The following is a 17,592-nucleotide window of genomic DNA, read 5'->3' as shown; positions in this document are numbered from 1 at the left end:
GAATGGGAATGGGGATGACTGGCTGACTGGTGAGTGGTATAATATATACTGGTGAGAGTTAGGGTGTGTTTGGTTTGAGCCCCAACTAGCCCCACCAAAATATTGGTATGACTAAAGCACGGGCATGACCAAAATTTTGGAAAGATGGTGTTGTTTGGTTTATAGCCATTGTACATGCCAATTTTTTTGGCAAAGTTGCTGGACTTCCGTTTGGCTTGGAGCCAACTGAGTTTATGTATGGCAACATGTATTGGGTTAGTGCTTGGTTTGATTCTAGTTTATCAATGATATAGGCTGCTAAAAGAGTGAGACGCATAAAGGACTATGGGCCGTTCCGCCAAAAAAAAATAGAAGGGATTATAAGGTCAACGAGACTAAAGTCCACGGCATTGAAAACACGATTAGGAAACAAATCGCTGCAATTGTTATTAGGGTTGCTTTGGATTACGGAGGCAGTACCAGCATGCATGGCGTGCGTGGAGCGACTCTCACGCAGAAAAAGGGCTGCAGTTAATTATGGAGGCAAACACCCAATTTAATCAGGTAGATTTGCGATAGCGCGGGAAGGTTTAGATTCAGTTAGCGTTTATTTGGCCGGATAATTCGCCTGTCATTCCAATACAGCGTATTCACGTACGGAAGAGCGGGCGTCGAACTCGCCAATTTATTGGCGAACGTTTTCCGCGCCGACGACGAGCCAAAGAATTGGCGAAAATAACATGGGAAGGTCCAGGGCGTGGTGGGCGAGCCAAAATTTTGGCCCCAGTCCAAACGATAGCCAAATCATGCGGGCACGCCAATTTTTTGGTATGGTCATCGTTGGCTGTGAACCAAACACACCCTTAGAAAGAAGGTTTTGTCGTGATTTGGCCCTTGGCATTGCCATGTATATATACTGGATGATGCTTGATCGTCAAGGTTACATTGTGATACACAAGATTCTATTAGGATCAATCTACCTTTACACAGGATGAGATTGCAGGGGAACGGGGATATGGCGTCCGAGATTGTGGAAAGAAAATGCTCGAGTTAGCGGAGGACTAGTGCAATTGAAGAAATGCCACGTACAAGGTGGATCGATTTGGTTTAGTCAAATTAAAGTGGGGCATTCTCGTGTATCATGTTAACCAGAATTGCTTGAGCCCCATTGCCGATCTCTCTGAAAATTCACAGTTGCACACCTTCACCATCTCCTTAGCATCACTCTCTATACAGATCCTGATGTGACCCAAATCTTTTGCTATTCCAACTTGGATGGCCAACAATTCCATCATTTGAGCACTTGGTGCAAAATGACACCATTGAGCATGAGCTCTTATATTTAGCTGCTATGTAACACCCCCCCCCCCCCCTCCTTGAGTAACTAGATGATACCCAACACGTTGTTGCTGGATAATTTGCAACATATTTCAATGAGTTTCCTTGTATGAAACATGAATATTTGAAGTAATAATATAAGAGCTAGAAGTGAACATATATATGACTTATTGTGTTTTTTATTATATAATATTTATTAAATATAAATATCACAATAGAATAGAAATTTTCATGCATGCTTGCATGTTGAGGTGAGTTTTTTCCCATGCATGTTGCATGACGTGGCATGCTTGTATGTTTAGACAAATAGGTTAGTGGGGGTGGCCTTTTTTCATGCATGTTGCATGACGTGGCATGCTTGTATGTTTAGACAAATAGGTTAGTGGGGGTGGCCTTTTTTCATGCATGTTGTGTGATGATGTGGCATGATTGCATGTCGAATGAAATAAGTTAGTGGGGGCTAGCTATTAAGATATAGAAGATTCCATCCGCATCTTTGATCATCAAACATGTGCTACCAAAACCGGAAAAATCAAGGAACGCGATATCAACATTGATCTTTAGGATTCCCTAACTAGACGTACCCATTGAAATGTCATCACCTTCGCCGCGGGTTTAGCTTCTTTGCCTATAGTTGTTAGATGCACAACAATATCCAAAGCCCAACAAACAGAAGTTTGTACTGATCTTTCCTTCTCCCCATGGGTTCTATCATTTCTTTCTGACCAGACAGCCCAACAACCACAAATGACATTAAATGCAAATTAATCAGAGCCTTGCTTGCCCTAAATATAGTCTTTGCTTGTCCGTTTGTTTCCATATTTTTCTTTGTACTTTTATTTATATTTTGAAATACCATCAAGTATAAAAATTTATGCAGTTTTTTTTAAACTGTCAATGCAGTGCTAAAATATATATTTGTGCAACTTTAAAAAAATGTTTGTACCATTCATAAAAAATTAATGTGACATTAAAAAAGTTCACACATTTCAAACAAATGTACTTGATATTTCAAAAAATGTTATGCAGTGTGAAAAAATGTTCTTGTAATTAGAATAACTTTGTATCATACAAAAAAATTCAGCATGTATATCGAAGAAGGTTAACACATAATAGAAAAAAATTCACAACAAGTATGTGAACAGATGTTAATCATATATTTAAAATGTTAAACATAAAATAAAAAAGTATAAGATGTATAAAAAATGTATAATGTCTATTTAAATTCGACATCAAAAGATATATGTAAAAATATAATCATGTACTCGAAAATTGTTAAACATTTAAACAAATGTTTCTCATATATACGAAAAATATAAAGTACATATGAAATGTAGACATGTGTTGAAAAAAAAGGGGGAAAAGCACGAAGAAAACCGAAGAAAGTCAGTGAAAATAAAGAGAAAGAAACATAAAATCGAAGAGGAAAAAAGGAAACAAAAAGGAAAACACAAAAAAGGGGAAATGGAAGAAAATCAAAGAAAAAAAAACATAGGGAAACCAAAGAAAAACGAAGTAAAAGAGTAAAACAAAAAAGAACAAAGAAAACTGTTCAAACAGTGGAAACCGGAAGAAATTGCTACAATAAAAAGTTGGCTCAGTAAAACAAAAACCACAGTGGCAGCGAGAATCGAACATGCGACCTCCGCCTTCCAGGTTCAACGAACCAACAACCACGCCACCCACCATCTAGAGCATATGTATGTCTTTCTTAACATTTTCATCCATCTACTTTCCTTATTCCTTTTTTTTCTCTTCTTCCTGATTGAATGAACTTTTCAAACTTTTCGTGAACCTATTCGCAAAACCAATGAACTTTTTCTTAATTTTTGATGACTTTTTTTTGAATCAATGATTTTTCCCAAATTTTTGATGAACTTTTTTCAAATCCGATGAACTTTCTTCAAATTCGATGAACCTTTTCCAATTTCGATGAACTCTTTTTCAAAATTAGTGAACTTTTTTCAAATCCGATGAACTTTCTTCAAATTTGATGAACTTTTTCCAAATTTGATGATTTTTTTCAAAATCAGTGAACTTTTTTCAAAGTCGATGAACTTTTTCCAAATTACATGATTTAAAAAAATCAGTGAATTTTTTTCAAAATTGGTGAACTTTTTCCAAATTCTATTATTTTTTTCCAAATAAATGAACTTTTTTTAAAGACGATGTACTTTTTTGAAAATTGATGAACTTTTTCCAATTTGTATGAGCCTTTTGAATTTGTGTATGTTTTTTTGAATACATGAACTTTTTCCCTAATTCGTGATGTTTTTAAAAATCTGTGGACATTCAAAATTTGTTCACATTTCTTTTTTAAAGAATCCTGTTTTGCTAAATAGCGCAGCTGAATTATAGTTCTTATACATTTCGCGTTGCAAATTTTTCATAAGGGCTTAATAGGTCTAGTGGTTAGCCAATCATGTACTCGAGCCGACTGGTGCAGGTTCGAATCCCAAGTAGGCGACATATAGCGGGCGCCCGTATATCTCGCCTGCAGCGAGACGGGAGGACGCTCGCCAAGGGGAGCGAGACGGGCCGGCCAGGAGCGCGGGATGCCACAGCCTCCTTTTTTCTGTGTTTTTAACGCTTTCTGTTTTTTTCTTTATTTTTGTACCTTTTTATACTTTAAAAATATATAATACAGTATATATTAAAAAAATATTATATGTAAATCATTTGAAAAATGTTGATCAAGTATTTGAAAAAAATAAATATGGATAAATAAAATGTTTATCACATATACGAAAAATGTGTATAAAAATGTGATCATGTATTTAGAAATATTAATAAAGCATTTAAGATTTGTTGAGAAAGTATTTGAATTTTTTTGATCAAGCATTCGAAAATATCATATGTGTATAGAAAAAATATTGACCATGCAGAAAATGTATATCTAGCATTTTAAAATTGTTAAATGTGTATGGAAAAAATGTTGACCATGTATTAAAAAATGGAGATCTGGTATTAAAAAATGTTACTCAAGCATTCGAAGAATGTTTAATGTGTATAGAAAATTTTTTGACCATGTGTTAAAAAATGTGATCTAATATTTGAAAAATCTTACTGAAGAATTTTTTTAAAATTATATATGTATAGATAAAAAATCTAAACCATGTATTCATAAAATGTTAATCTTGTATTTGAATAATATTATTCAAGCATTTAATAAAATGGTAAATTCATATTTAAAAAATTCTTGTATTTGAGAAATATTAGACATGTATTAGATATATACCGAAAATGTGTATTGAAAGCCAATAAACCCAAGAGAAAACAAAAGAAAACCAATGAAAAATATGAAAAAAAAAGTTTAAAAAAATGAAGAGAAAAGAAATAGTGTAAACTCAGGAAAGAAATAAGGAAAACCAAAAAGAAAGAATGAAGAAAGAAAGAAAATACAAGAATCAGTGAATACAGAGAAAAGCTGCTGAAAAAACAAAAGAAAATCGTAAAAAAACTTTGAAAAACCAGTGGTAAATCATCTTATTTTGCATCAAGTACAAAGCCTCTGTATACGAAAATATCATATGTGTATAGAAAAAATATTGACCATGCAGAAAATGTATATCTAGCATTTTAAAATTGTTAAATGTGTATGGAAAAAATGTTGAGCATGTATTAAAAAATGTAGATCTGGTATTAAAAAATGTTACTCAAGCATTCGAAGAATGTTTAATGTGTATAGAAAATTTTTTGACCATGTATTAAAAAATGTGATCTAATATTTGAAAAATCTTACTGAAGAATTTTTTTAAAATTATATATGTATAGATAAAAAATCTAAACCATGTATTCATAAAATGTTAATCTTGTATTTGAATAATATTATTCAAGCATTTAATAAAATGGTAAATTCATATTTAAAAAATTCTTGTATTTGAGAAATATTAGACATGTATTAGATATATACCAAAAATGTGTATTGAAAGCCAATAAACCCAAGAGAAAACAAAAGAAAACCAATGAAAAATATGAAAAAAAAGTTAAAAAAATGAAGAGAAAAGAAATAGTGTAAACTCAGGAAAGAAATAAGGAAAACCAAAAAGAAAGAATGAAGAAAGAAAGAAAATACAAGAATCAGTGAATACAGAGAAAAGCTGCTGAAAAAACAAAAGAAAATCGTAAAAAAACTTTGAAAAACCAGTGGTAAATCATCTTATTTTGCATCAAGTACAAAGCCTCTGTATACTTCAGCGTGAACTTAAGACTATCGTAGGGGCTGCCCTCGATTTCACCAGGAGACCGCGGATCAAATCACCGCCTGGTCGTTCGTTTTAACTTCTACTTTCCTTTAAGCTTGCATGAGCGGGCCGGCCTGTTACTGTACACTCTTGGAGAGAGAGTTGCTTCTGTCTTGCTTAATGCGAAATATAGTCATTTTGTTCGGTCGTTCTTCTTTCATTCTGAGGATGATTAATAGTATAGCCAACTGTTGGCTATATGATGTTGTCTTGTCATACATAGTTATCATTTGTAGTCACACATACAACAAGGTTGGCTATAAGAGTACTATTTTTTCCACCTTCTCTTTGTCTCTTTCTTTGTATTTGTTGCATTTGCCTAGGAGTACGTATATAGCTTGACTGGATGAGAGCTCACCCCTCACTTTCACGTCTTTCTCCTGCACATAGGTAAAATTTCCATGTAAGCGGTCTATAAGCCTGCTATGTACTTGCTCATTTCCTTCAGTTTTTGGGTCGTTCGTTCTCCTTTATTTACTTTTGTTTACATTTCATAATATTCTAAATACATATCTTCCAAAATTAGTTAATTAATTAAATAAATTAAAGTGTACATCATGCATTTAAAAATGATCACCTTAGCCAATGGCCCTTTTAGGTTTGTATTGAACCTGGATGTCCGTCGTCTTAATTTGTTTCACTTGTTTTATGTGTGTTTCCCTAGTGTCTGTAAAACTTTAAGGGCTTTAGTTCGCTAAAGCCAGTCAAGCATCTCTTATCTAAGAAATACATCCAATTTTCTAGTCCTGGCAATTGCTCCAGCAAACACTTGAACTAAAATTATTTATGTAGAATGCTGAATGATAGCAATATGCACAATCTCTCTGGTAATTCATGTTTGAGCCCGGGCGCATTTGCACCCAATTAACAGTAAATTAAAAAAACTAAGTTTTTTGGCATCAAAGATGCTCAGGTGCGGAAGGAGCGTGCAAATTTTCATGTTGTAAGGACATTTGAAGAGCTCTAGGCAAAAAAAAAAGGGTCCAAATAGTGTTCTCTTTCGAAGTTCCTTTGACAACTAGATTTTGTATTCGTTGCCGCGACCTCATCGAATGTCCAAATACCATGATTTTTTTGCACGCACATCGCGTATTCGATCATCTTGCATGTCAAAAAATTTCAGGAATTTTTGTTTTTTTTACCATTTTATTTGATTTTGTTATTCATGCCCAGGTGCAGATGTGCCTAGGCACCGAATCGCCTCTCTCCAATATCTCACACTTTCCTAAATATTATACATTGCCCTTTTACATTTTTATTGCAATTATACTGTTTGCCATTTTGCTTTGCAGACTGTTGGTCGTAGAGATCGTTAGTTAAGTGATAAAACCTGACAGGAAACCAAGACTACCTGTGGACCCTTGAATTTCATTCGCTACAATTCTTGCTGATGCTTTTGGATACGAAGTTCTGAACGTGGTCGTTCTGGAGCTTTCAGCAGAGGTAGTCGACAATTTTCCTTGGCATGTTTGTTGTGGTATTGGTTTCTGTCTCTAACCAGCTATAGCCGGTACCAAGCTTCTGATGTGGATCCTGTGGTTATTACGTTGTCTGATATTAATCCTTGGTACAATCTGTACCATCAGTTCGTCAGCTCAAAATGAAAATTTAAGCAACATGGGCTGCCTTAGGGTACGTCTGTTTCCCTTCTCAACGTCCCCCAACGGATAGAAGTTGGCCCATTTCCTTCCACCCTGGTCACTCACAGTCACAGGCTGCCTGTTTACTACTCCTTGTACTTCTTCTGAAAAAAGAAAAAGAAAAAAAGAAACTACTCTTTGTACTAACCTCTAACCTTTGCGCCTGCTCTCAGGAGTACTTTTTACCAAGCTCTTCCCTTGCAGAGAAATGCTCTTCCATAGGCCATAGCACCTGGACCGTGCTAAACCTCATTCATGGTCACACCAACAAAATCAACGTAGCTGCTGCTGCTGCAGATACCGTTCTAGCCTACCTAACCCAGTGTCACCGCTCACCTCATCTTGGTTTCCACGAGAGACGCGGACGGAACTGGGAAACTCGGTGGCTGCTCAAACGGAACGCCACCATATCTAATCCAAGCGGCTTCTTGTTGGGTGCGAAAAGCTCCGCCATTGCGTTGTGTATGTCAGTTCTTGCGTGGCGTTGCTGTCCCGTAGCGTATGGCCGTGCCCGGCGATGCTGAGGGATCGGCCGTGGCGTTTGGCGACGTGAGAGAGGTAGGTCGCCCAACTAAATCGGCTGCAATCGCAAATGGCCAAATAGCCGTCGCGTCAATGGTGATGCTCCTTCCTCGAGTCATAGGCTGGTGAATGGGTCGTCGTCGTCGCCGTCCTTGTCTTGATGGAAAACTATCTTGTCACCGTGCGTTTGGTACTAGAATGTTTTGTTTTTTTTGCCGCAGATACTAGAATGTTTTGTTGTTACAGTGGATTGGTCCAATTCGAGCGTCAGGTATCTGGATGAATTCAGGCTGGCACCAAGCGGGTGAATCTGTATTTTTAACCTGAAACTATAGTAGATGGAGTATTTGGATGAATTGAGGTTGGTGGCGGTCTCGTGGAGGATTTAAGGCATCTGCAGGACTGGACCCCGCGCTGTCTGTGGTACGTAGCGTCTGAGTTTTGGCACCACTACGTGTCGCAGGTCGGAGACAAGCTCCCCTCCTCCTCCTGCCCTGTGCAAGCGTGCAGTGTGCATACATACTTACACTGATTACACGGGCGTCGGCGACGGGTTCGCGCCTGTGTGTGTACGGTCAAAACCGGCGCGGGATCACATCGTCTTTAACCTCTCGCCAACTGCCCAGCCCCGACGTGTCCGCCATAAATACCCATAGTATATCGTTCGTTTTTCCCTTGGCACCACGAGCGCCGGTCACCGCGCAAGCACCAGCACCGCCCGGCACATCCGATCAATTCAATACTCACAAACCAAAGGAGTTTATGGGGGTGTTGGTTCAGGGACTTTTTAGTCCCAGACACTAGAAAAAGTCTCTAGGAACCAGGGACTTTTTCTACAGGGACTAGAAAAAGACTCTACTAGAGAATCTTTTTTGATTAGTTCCTGGCACTAAAAAAAGTCTTAGGACTTCTGAACCAAACACGAGGAGGCTAGCAGAGTTAACGAGCGAGCGAGAGGGCATTCAAGGTGGTGATGGGAGTTGTTGGTCGCTACCGACGCTACGTGGTTAGTAACAAGCCTGCCGGGTCTGACGCTGGTAGCTGCGACCGCTGCCGCTTGGAGCTTGAGGCCACCCGTCCAATTCAATGCGGCTGCAATGGCAGTGCCTCCCCTTTCTCGGCGGCAACAGTGGCCGGAATGGAATGGATGCGCCCCGTGGGCCGTGGCACCGTGGCTTTTCAAAATTTCAGGTGGCTCCCTCCATCTCCATCCATGGTTGGCGATTTTTCTTCAGTTCAGGTGGCATCGCCGGGCATGTTGCCATTGATGGCTTGGTCGGTCCACGTCCAAGAAGGAAGAACCGCTCATCGATCGATAGCACGATTCGAGTAATGGGATCCAGTGGTCTCGAAAACGTAAGTATCCATCGTCTCGGATTCATAAACAAGGACCACGGCTCCTGCACACTTCTGCTAAGTTGGTCGACGTCAACACGACTGGAGCCAAGATTGAACCCTCCGCATTCAAGATCAAATGCCCATAGGCCAGCCAAGTAGGAGTAGTTCAAAGTACTCTAAGTGCAACGATATGACATGATCACAGAACAAAGGAATTATGCCACGGTAACAGAAATGCAAATAGACTGATCATGTAGTGCTTTCTTTTTTCAATCTAGACTAGACTTTTACTCGAAGCATTTTCTCCCTCTCCTTGGTGGCTAGGACGAACTCTCCACTTCAAACTTCGCCTACAAGTCTGTGGATAAGCCTCCCCTTTGTCCGTCTCTTCAACGGCAAGTGGCGTGAAGGAGAATTCCGGTGCTTTCGTGCTTTTTAGTCCTCGCAGGTGCGGTGTCCGGACATATGGCGATGCTTCTTCTTCAAGTTTGCCTTCCGGACTCCGATCCTTCCTTGAGTTCGTCCATCCAGACGCAGTCGACTGCAGCTCCATAGCGTTGGTTCTTAGGGACCCGTGCACGAAGATTTCTCGGCTGACATCAACAAGGTGAAGCCGGCTTCGATAGGGAAGCGGCGGTCGACGGCTCGTTCTGACAGCGGTAGTGGTCCTTCGATGGTCTAGAAACCTCGATGTAATTTTGTTATGTTTAAGGTCTATTGTTATCACCCCTTTTTTGGTTATAAGATGTTTTGAATATTTCAGTAGGGACTACATACGAACTAAAATGAATAAGAAAACACACTAAAACACGTCTATATACACCCTATTGAAAAAAAAGTTAGAACAACTTATATTTCAGAATGGTGAGAGTACTTATGATGAACTTTATAATGGATCTGTTTTTTTTACAAAAAGAAAGATTACCACCGTTTTATAAGCAAAAGATTCCCTTCGGGCTACCCCCCCCCCCTCATTCAGCTACCTCCACCCCAACGTCACATTTGTCACTTTCCTTGCCTACGTCATCCATCACACACTCCCGCCAACACCCCGGAACCCCGCTGACCTCTTGGCCCACCTTGGATTCACTCACCAACAGACGTTACAGCCAGAATCGTTGCATTCGTCGTCGTTGGTCGAAAGCTCGAGGACGAGTACAGGCGCCGTCGAGCATCGTTTCATCAGAAAAGGAATCGGCGGAGGAGCACTATGACATAGAGCACCCACGCTCCAGCTAAATGGCGTCGGAATCACGACACGCTAGTGACATCTTGAAAGCTGGAGTTCGGTCGTGGCGAGCTTGCTCGGCGACCGACGAGCACGACTTCGAGGAGAATCAAGCTCGTCGACACCTAACGACGATTTCCTCAGCCCTGCATCCACCCACAACCTTGGCGTGGCCGCAACAACGCCTACTATAGCTCTCACCTCCTTCGACCGGCAAGTGTTCGACAAATCGCCTAGGTTTTTTGTTTTGCTTTTTCCAATGTTTTCTTTGGTGTTTTTGCAATCAAGTTCAACATTGAATATTGCAATTAGTATATGAAGAGGTTAAGGGAAATGTTTTTTATTGACTCTTCGTCTAAGGGGGAGGAAGAAGATGACGATGAATTGAGATGGCCATTGTCGTGATCGTCCACGAGGACTTTCGAAGACCGAGACTAGGATCATAGTTCGACCGCTTGTATATCAACCGTGATAGGGCCGAAGGTCATGCTAATCTTTTCAAGGATTACTTCGCACCCAATCCAACATCCGAAGAAATATTTCTTGGCAGTGATTTTCGGATGCACCGAAGTCTCTTCATCACCATTGCAAAAGGTGTTGAGGATCATGATCCTTGGTGTAAACTGAGAAGGAGTTCATCAGGAGAAATAAGTGTGAGTCCATTGATGAAGTGTGTCGCGACTCTTCGGGTGCTTGCCATTGGATGTTCAGCTGACGCCATTGATAGGTCAGTGCAAAGGGTATTCCAAAATTCCAACCATCATTCTCGAGGTAAGTGCGTCAGAGGATCTTTGGATTTGGCATTCATCCTTTGGCTTGCGTGAATCCCATAATTGCATGAATGTGCTTTCGAGATCACCATTTTTTGGAAGGCTTGTTGCCGGAGATGCTTCAAATTGCAACTATGTTATCAAAGGCCATTAGTACATGATGGGCTACTACCTTGCAGATGGCATCTATCCTCTATGTGTCACATTTCTGAATACAATCCAGTGCCCTCAAAGCAACAAGAGATCTCACTTTGCAACACAGCAAGAGTCGGCAAGAAAGGATGTTGAGAGAGCTTTCAGTGTGCTTCAAAAGCACTTTGCCATTGTCAGTGGCCCTGTCGAGTATTGGAAGCCACATGCCCTCTAGCAAATCATGACATGTTGCATCTTCTTGCACAACATGAACATCGAGAATGAGAAAGGGCAATGCTAGAGAACTTCCTATACAGTTTCAGTGTGGATCCTGTCAAGCTGGAACACAATGCAAACATGACACAAGGATTCCTCGTAGCGCAACGGAGTATCGAGAACCAAGAAGTTCATACCTAGCTTTAAGATGATCGTGTTGAGCCCTTGTGAGCACTTCATAGCACTTGATTGGTGTGCTTTTACCATGCTTGTTATTCAGACTAATACTTCATTCGAACCCTTTCGTGTGTTTGAATTTGAATAGTTAATTTTGTAATATTGTTGAATTGTGTGAACCTAAATTAACAAGTTTGGACATAATCTCTGCGCAAATGACTACTCAATTGAAATGGAGTATGCAAATCGAAAGATAGAAGAATTGGCAAAGAATTTTGTTTAGAGAGTTAAGTTTTATGACTTTGACTACTCAATTGAAATGGAATATGCCACGGTAGAAGATACAAGAATTTTATCCCTTTTTAACTCCTCAATTGAAATGGAATATGCAAATCAAAAGATAGAAGAATTGGCAAATTTGATGAGTTGAGCTTTGAGGGATAAAATTTTAGGAGTTCGGTCAGAGATGCCTAGGTGCAACGAGATGATACGATCACACGACAAAGAAAGTATGCCACGGTAAAAAAATGCAAAGAGACGGACCATGTAGTGATCCCCCCCCCCCCCCCCCCCCCCCCCCCCCCAGGAAAGTATGATTACCACACCGTTCTATAAGCAGTGATCTTGGGTAGAAATGTATCCACTTTGATTCGATTTGGGATCAACTTGGGAGCCGTAGAATTCGCAGAAGCAAGAAATGATCACAAACCCTGACCTAAACTCACAGCTGGCCCATGGCCATCCACGGACTGAGCACGCTTGACTGCGAGTCTGCGCGCGCACTACGGCCGTGGATCCGCATAGTTGACAACCACACGCGCACCACTCCCCGGAAAAGGATAGACAAACACGTAGCTGCACGCACGGCTTCCTGCCACCTGCTCACCATCTGAGCTCCATCGGCCACCGGACCGGAGCGCCAAAATTCTGGAGGAGAATGGATCGAGGAAGACGACGACGGCGCAGCCCAAATCAACGGAAGCTTCGATCCAAGCTCATCATCTGGTTCTGCTTCTGGGGCCAATTCTATTTTTACGTACAGCAGAGTCCTCATATAATATGGAAGTCGACAAAAAAAACTTCAGGGTCCGAAATTACAGACGGGCTAATTATAATCCTCCTATTATACGCCTACGATCCAGCGGTACAGGCCCATGAGGCCCGCCTCGTCCTCGTCCGCCGCCCGCGGCGCCGCCATGGCCGCCGCCTCGGGGTCCCACCGCCACGAGTCCTCCTGCCGGTGGCTGTGGTGGCTCTGGCTCCACCGCGCGCTCCACCGCCCGGAGAGGGACGACGCCGAGGAGGCCAGCCGGTCCACGTACTCCCGGAGCCACCCGCGCGACCCCGCCGCCTCCGCCAGCGCCTCGCCCGGGCCCTGCGGCGCGGCGCGCTGCCCGGCCACCGCCGACTTGGCCGCCGCCGCGGGGCGCGCGATGCGCGCCACCACGGCCTCCACCTCCTCGTCCACGCGGTAGTCGAAGGAGCCGAGGGAGTATGTGCGGCGGTCGTCCCCCGCGGCGGACGAGCGTCGGTTGCTCACGCTGCCGATCTCGACGCGGAAGCTCCTGGACGCGTTGCTGCTGCTCCTCGCGTCCAACGGCTCCTGCTGCGCGGCGGCGGTGTAGGCGGTGGGGAGAGGCGGGTGCGGCAGCGAGATGGCGGCGCGGCAGAGCGGGCACGACGGCGTGTTGCGGAGCCACGCGTCGACGCAGGCGGCGTGGAACGCGTGCCGGCACGCCGGGAGCAGCCGCAGCTCGGCGTCGGGCACGAACGGCGACAGGCAGACGGCGCAGTCCGGGGAGCTCTTGGGCAGCGCCGCCAGCGCCGACGCCATCGTGAAGAGCGGAAGTGACGCGATCAGCCGCTCCTTCTCGTCGTCGACCACCTCGCCCCCTGCCGCTGCCGCTGCCGCCGGGCCCGCCGCGGGTGTCGCCGAAGGGGCGGCCGCCTCGGCGTCGGAGCGGGAGGAGGCGCCGAGTCCCCTGGAGACAGCGCTCGGCGACGGAGAGGATGTTTGCCGCGAGGAGAGGCAGCGGAGGAGGAAGTGGATGGAGATGGAGGCGCAGAAGACGAAGGCGAGGAGGGCCGCGATGATGAGGAGCGACGGGGAGAGGTTGAGCGAGGAGGAAGGCGGCGGAGGCGGCGACGGCAATGGCGGCGGGGGGATGGTGACGGCGAGGGGGTCCCCGGCGTACGGTGGCGCGGGCGGCGGGAGGGAGTCCATGGCGGAGAGGCAGGAGGAGAGAACGCGTGTTTAAGGCTCGGTAGCTGGCCGCGGTCTCGAGCCTTTTATGGGTTTTGGGGTGCGGGTGCGTGGGCGTGGCGACGGGGAGCTATGCTACGCCATACTGCCGCCGTAGGCAGCGCAGCGGGGATGGAGAACTGGAAGGTAAAAAATACTGCTGGTTTCGCCATCACAGGAAGCAGGAATGTGAATGGCCCTCACAGTTTCTCCACCCAACTTTTGTCGTTCATCTCACCATCTTTCGCTTTGCATTTTTGACTATGCTCGTCTTTCTGCACTGCAATTGCACATCTGGATCGTTTCAGTTGTCCGTATTATGCGAAATTGCAGGAGACAGGTCAACCGTTCCTACTCTAATCGGTCGTGTGGAGATCACAAATCCTACTTAATTCGATGTTCATATACTGCTACGTGATGTTTCAGCCTTGTTCTACTGCAGTACTGACACGGTGCATTTGGCCGGATTCGACGAGTCGTCCCAAGTGACGGGACAAACAGAGAGCTGACGCCGGCCCTTTTGTCCATGGCCAGATGTAAAAGGGAAGCCACAAACCATCCGATTTGCTTCGATTTGGGCCGCTTTTGTCCAACTATTCTGTGTGGGGGGCTTGCGCAATTAGCTTTGATTGACACGAGAAAAGCCGAATAGGCCCATTCTTTGTTCTTCCGGGAGAAGCTAAAGCCCTTTTCGTAGGACGCTACACGGCCAATTCGTGAGAATATGCACACTGTCGGTTTTTACTGCCGAGCTTTGTGGATCATCGGAAGATCAAGCTGGAGTGGCCGCACCGACAACGTATTTTGGTGGAAGAACAACTACCAATTCGATCGACTCTGCCATGAATGCACATACTGTATTAATTAAAATCACTATGGGGTGAGACATGCACGGGCGGCCTATATATTTCTCTACTAGACCTGCTGGGGCCATGGGTATCTACCCCGATCAGCGAAGTTGCTTGCGTTGGAAGCTCAGTATAACTCTCTTGTAAATTAGTGAAGAAGAAAAAGAAGAAGAAGAAGAAGAAGAAGAAGAAGAAGATTAACAGCATATTTATTTTAAATTAGTTAAGGCGCATCAAAATTTAGATCGAGCGGAAAAAGGACGGCGTAGGTAGTAGTAATGCAATTGGGTGCCGGTACATGCTGCTCTGTACGGGCCTTTAATTTCCCATGTCTGTGAATTTATGAACTACATCAGTCACATAGCAACCTATTGTAGGCCCCGCGTTTCAGTGCACTCATGGCGTATCAAACGGGAAATTACCTAATCTGTGCAAGTAGAAATGTCCCTTGAATTTTGTTTTTGAAACGGATAAAGTCCCTTGAATTGATTAGCATAGTGTAGATCTCTCTCTCTCTCTCTCTCTCTCTCTCTCTCTAGCGAGCTGTCTGGATAATTTTGCGTCCGTCATCACGTAATACGCAATATATACTTAATTATCAACGAGCTGGGTAGCATTGTTAATTAGGAGCGATGATTAGAGAGATACTCCTATGTGGAATTTGACTTGGAATTGTTTAATGCCATTGGAATTCCATTGCACATGTACATGTAGATAGGTTGTTGGAGCCTGGAAGCTACGCCGGAGCATCGTTCAGCTGGAATAATACCAGCACTCACAAGTAAGCGGTCACATATGCGCTTGTCACCTGTTGGATTAATTGCCTCACATGCATCGCGATTTGATTTGACGAGCATGCATATGCATGGGTGCAGCGCGAAATGCATATACAAACCGATCGATCGACCAGCTTGCTCCAAGAGATTCTGTATCTCGTTAACAGTGCGCGCGGCCGGCGCTAAGCTCGTCGTCGGCGGGTTAGTTTCACTGGCAGCTGTGCCTATTGATGGAATGGCATGTGGACACTGTGCTGCGGCCTTGTTGAGCATCTCGTCACACATCGATCTCACTCACTCACATTAAATAGGTAACAAATTAGGAGCACGCACACACTGTGCATACAGTGTTGCTTAACCCTCATCATCAGGTCGATCGTCCAGGATGTGCAATAAGTTGGCGGTGGACCTGTACTCGCGACGGCTATGACCATGAGGGTTTAACAGCTTTGTGGCGAGGAAATGAAGTTTTTAACACCTAACGTTAACTCCTCCCGCCATGGTACAAGGGTACGTGTCACATTAATCTTAACGTAACTAACGCGGCGGCGCATGTGTGCAACCCAAGAAACCTTGCAAGGAATTAGTATGACACGGCAGAAATAATCCCTCCACGTACGTACATGTTGGGATCGATTGGTATCAGATCAGATCGTGGTTGCATGCATGCATCGGCCACGGGATCGAAACACGGCGGCCGGGGCAGTCGTACGTAGGTACGTAGGTCGTAGGAGCGCAACATACGATTCGTAATGACGCGTCACATGGCCGTTAAGTTAGGTTTTGGATTTATAGGTCGTGGTGCGTTGTTGAGGTGGTGGTAGCGGCGCCCGGACGAATAAATCCGCCTCAGCTTCACACCTACACTGGCGATGCCCTTCATGGCGACGTCTTGGAGTTGATGGCATCGTGTGTCTGCCGATCCTTCAGATTGGCAACGTTAGGGTTCATGGATGATGTTGGCGAGGCGGCGGCGGCGACTCCATCAGGTGTGTCTCTCATTCTGCTCTGTCCCCATTGTTGTGGCGTTGTCTCCAACGTCATGGTGGAGCAGGGAGGTTTTGTCGTTCAGGAGTGCGCGCCAACAGTTGTCTACGCAAGTGACAGATGGAAGATGGAGCATCTTGTGCTGGGTCTGTGGTTGGAGGCCGACAGTTCTGGTTTCCTCCTCCGACGTCGTCGTCATGCGGGGGTGTCAGTTCTAAAGTTCGATGGTGTGTCCGGGGACATGTTGCCCTGGTCTGATTCTTTCAATGGCTATGGTTTTCCTTCTGGCAAACTACTTTGGAGGTCCGTAAAGCTGCTGATCAGCGATGGAGCCGCGTCGAGCTTGGGTGAAAAGGCGATCTGTCTTCTTACCCTTTGGTGGCCACTTCGGTTTCGGTGGTGTCGAAGGAGAGGGACAGACGCTGGTATTTTGCATAAGATTTTCCCATCTTTTCAGTCATGTAAGGTTGGTGTTTACGTGCCTTCTAACTTGATCTTTATTCTATAAATGAGACACGTATTATCATGAAAAAAAGATGGTAAGAGCAACTCCAACAGCTTCTGTAAAAACTTTTCTATAAAAGTGATTTTATGGGGTGATCGTGTGACTTACTAGAAGTTGCTAGAAAACTAGTTTACCGAGGCACATAAGTTAGTGCCACAATGATGGGAGGTGTGGTGACGGCCGCCGGAGCAGCCAGATCGGTGAGGCGGGGCGATAGGGGAGGCGCCGCGGCCTTGTGGTAGCGACCGGTGCGGTGAGGCGGGGCAGCGGAGGAGGCCGTCCTGGCGCTGGCGCGGCCGGCTCGGCGTACGACACACGTCCAGAACTTTCAGGCGGTTTTCTACCCGCCAAATTATACGGGAAGGGCTATCTTCATGTATAGTTGTGGGAAGGTGGGGATGTTCTTAAGGGATCCTATTAAAAAATCGGGTTTACGGTAGCTGTTAGAGAGCATTTTTTTGCCTGAACTTCCCATAAACAATAGTTACTTAAGGTTTACAGAAACTGTTGGAGTTGCTTGTATTCGACCAGGAGTTAGGTCTAAAGTTTGATGGTGCGTCTAGGATGCTGCTCCAATCAGATTGTTTCAACAGTAATGCCTTCGTCTTTGGTGAGCTGCTGCAAATCAGCAATGGAAGTGATATTTACCC

The 17,592-nt window shown here is 44.2% G+C and overlaps 1 protein-coding gene across 1 annotated transcript; it reads right to left on the bottom strand.

Moving 5' to 3' along the window:
• Positions 1-12,556: 12,556 nt before the first annotated feature.
• Positions 12,557-14,565, bottom strand: LOC109762160 (E3 ubiquitin-protein ligase ATL4-like). Its single transcript, XM_020320980.4, has one exon. It carries the CDS (start codon positions 13,806-13,808, stop codon positions 12,708-12,710), a length of 1,101 nt encoding a protein of 366 aa, XP_020176569.1. The 5' UTR covers positions 13,809-14,565; the 3' UTR covers positions 12,557-12,707.
• Between the last annotated feature and the right edge of the window lie 3,027 nt (positions 14,566-17,592).

Source organism: Aegilops tauschii, chromosome 6 (genome assembly GCF_002575655.3).
Source record: "Aegilops tauschii subsp. strangulata cultivar AL8/78 chromosome 6, Aet v6.0, whole genome shotgun sequence".
NCBI lineage: Eukaryota > Viridiplantae > Streptophyta > Magnoliopsida > Poales > Poaceae > Aegilops > Aegilops tauschii.
Note: the sequence above shows the minus strand (reverse complement) of the source record. Positions and strands in the feature narration are given on the sequence as shown.

Bases quoted from the DNA above. Each gene is read 5' to 3' on its own strand.
- LOC109762160 (XM_020320980.4), bottom strand. From the start codon at position 13,808: ATGGACTCCCTCCCGCCGCCCGCGCCACCGTACGCCGGGGACCCCCTC.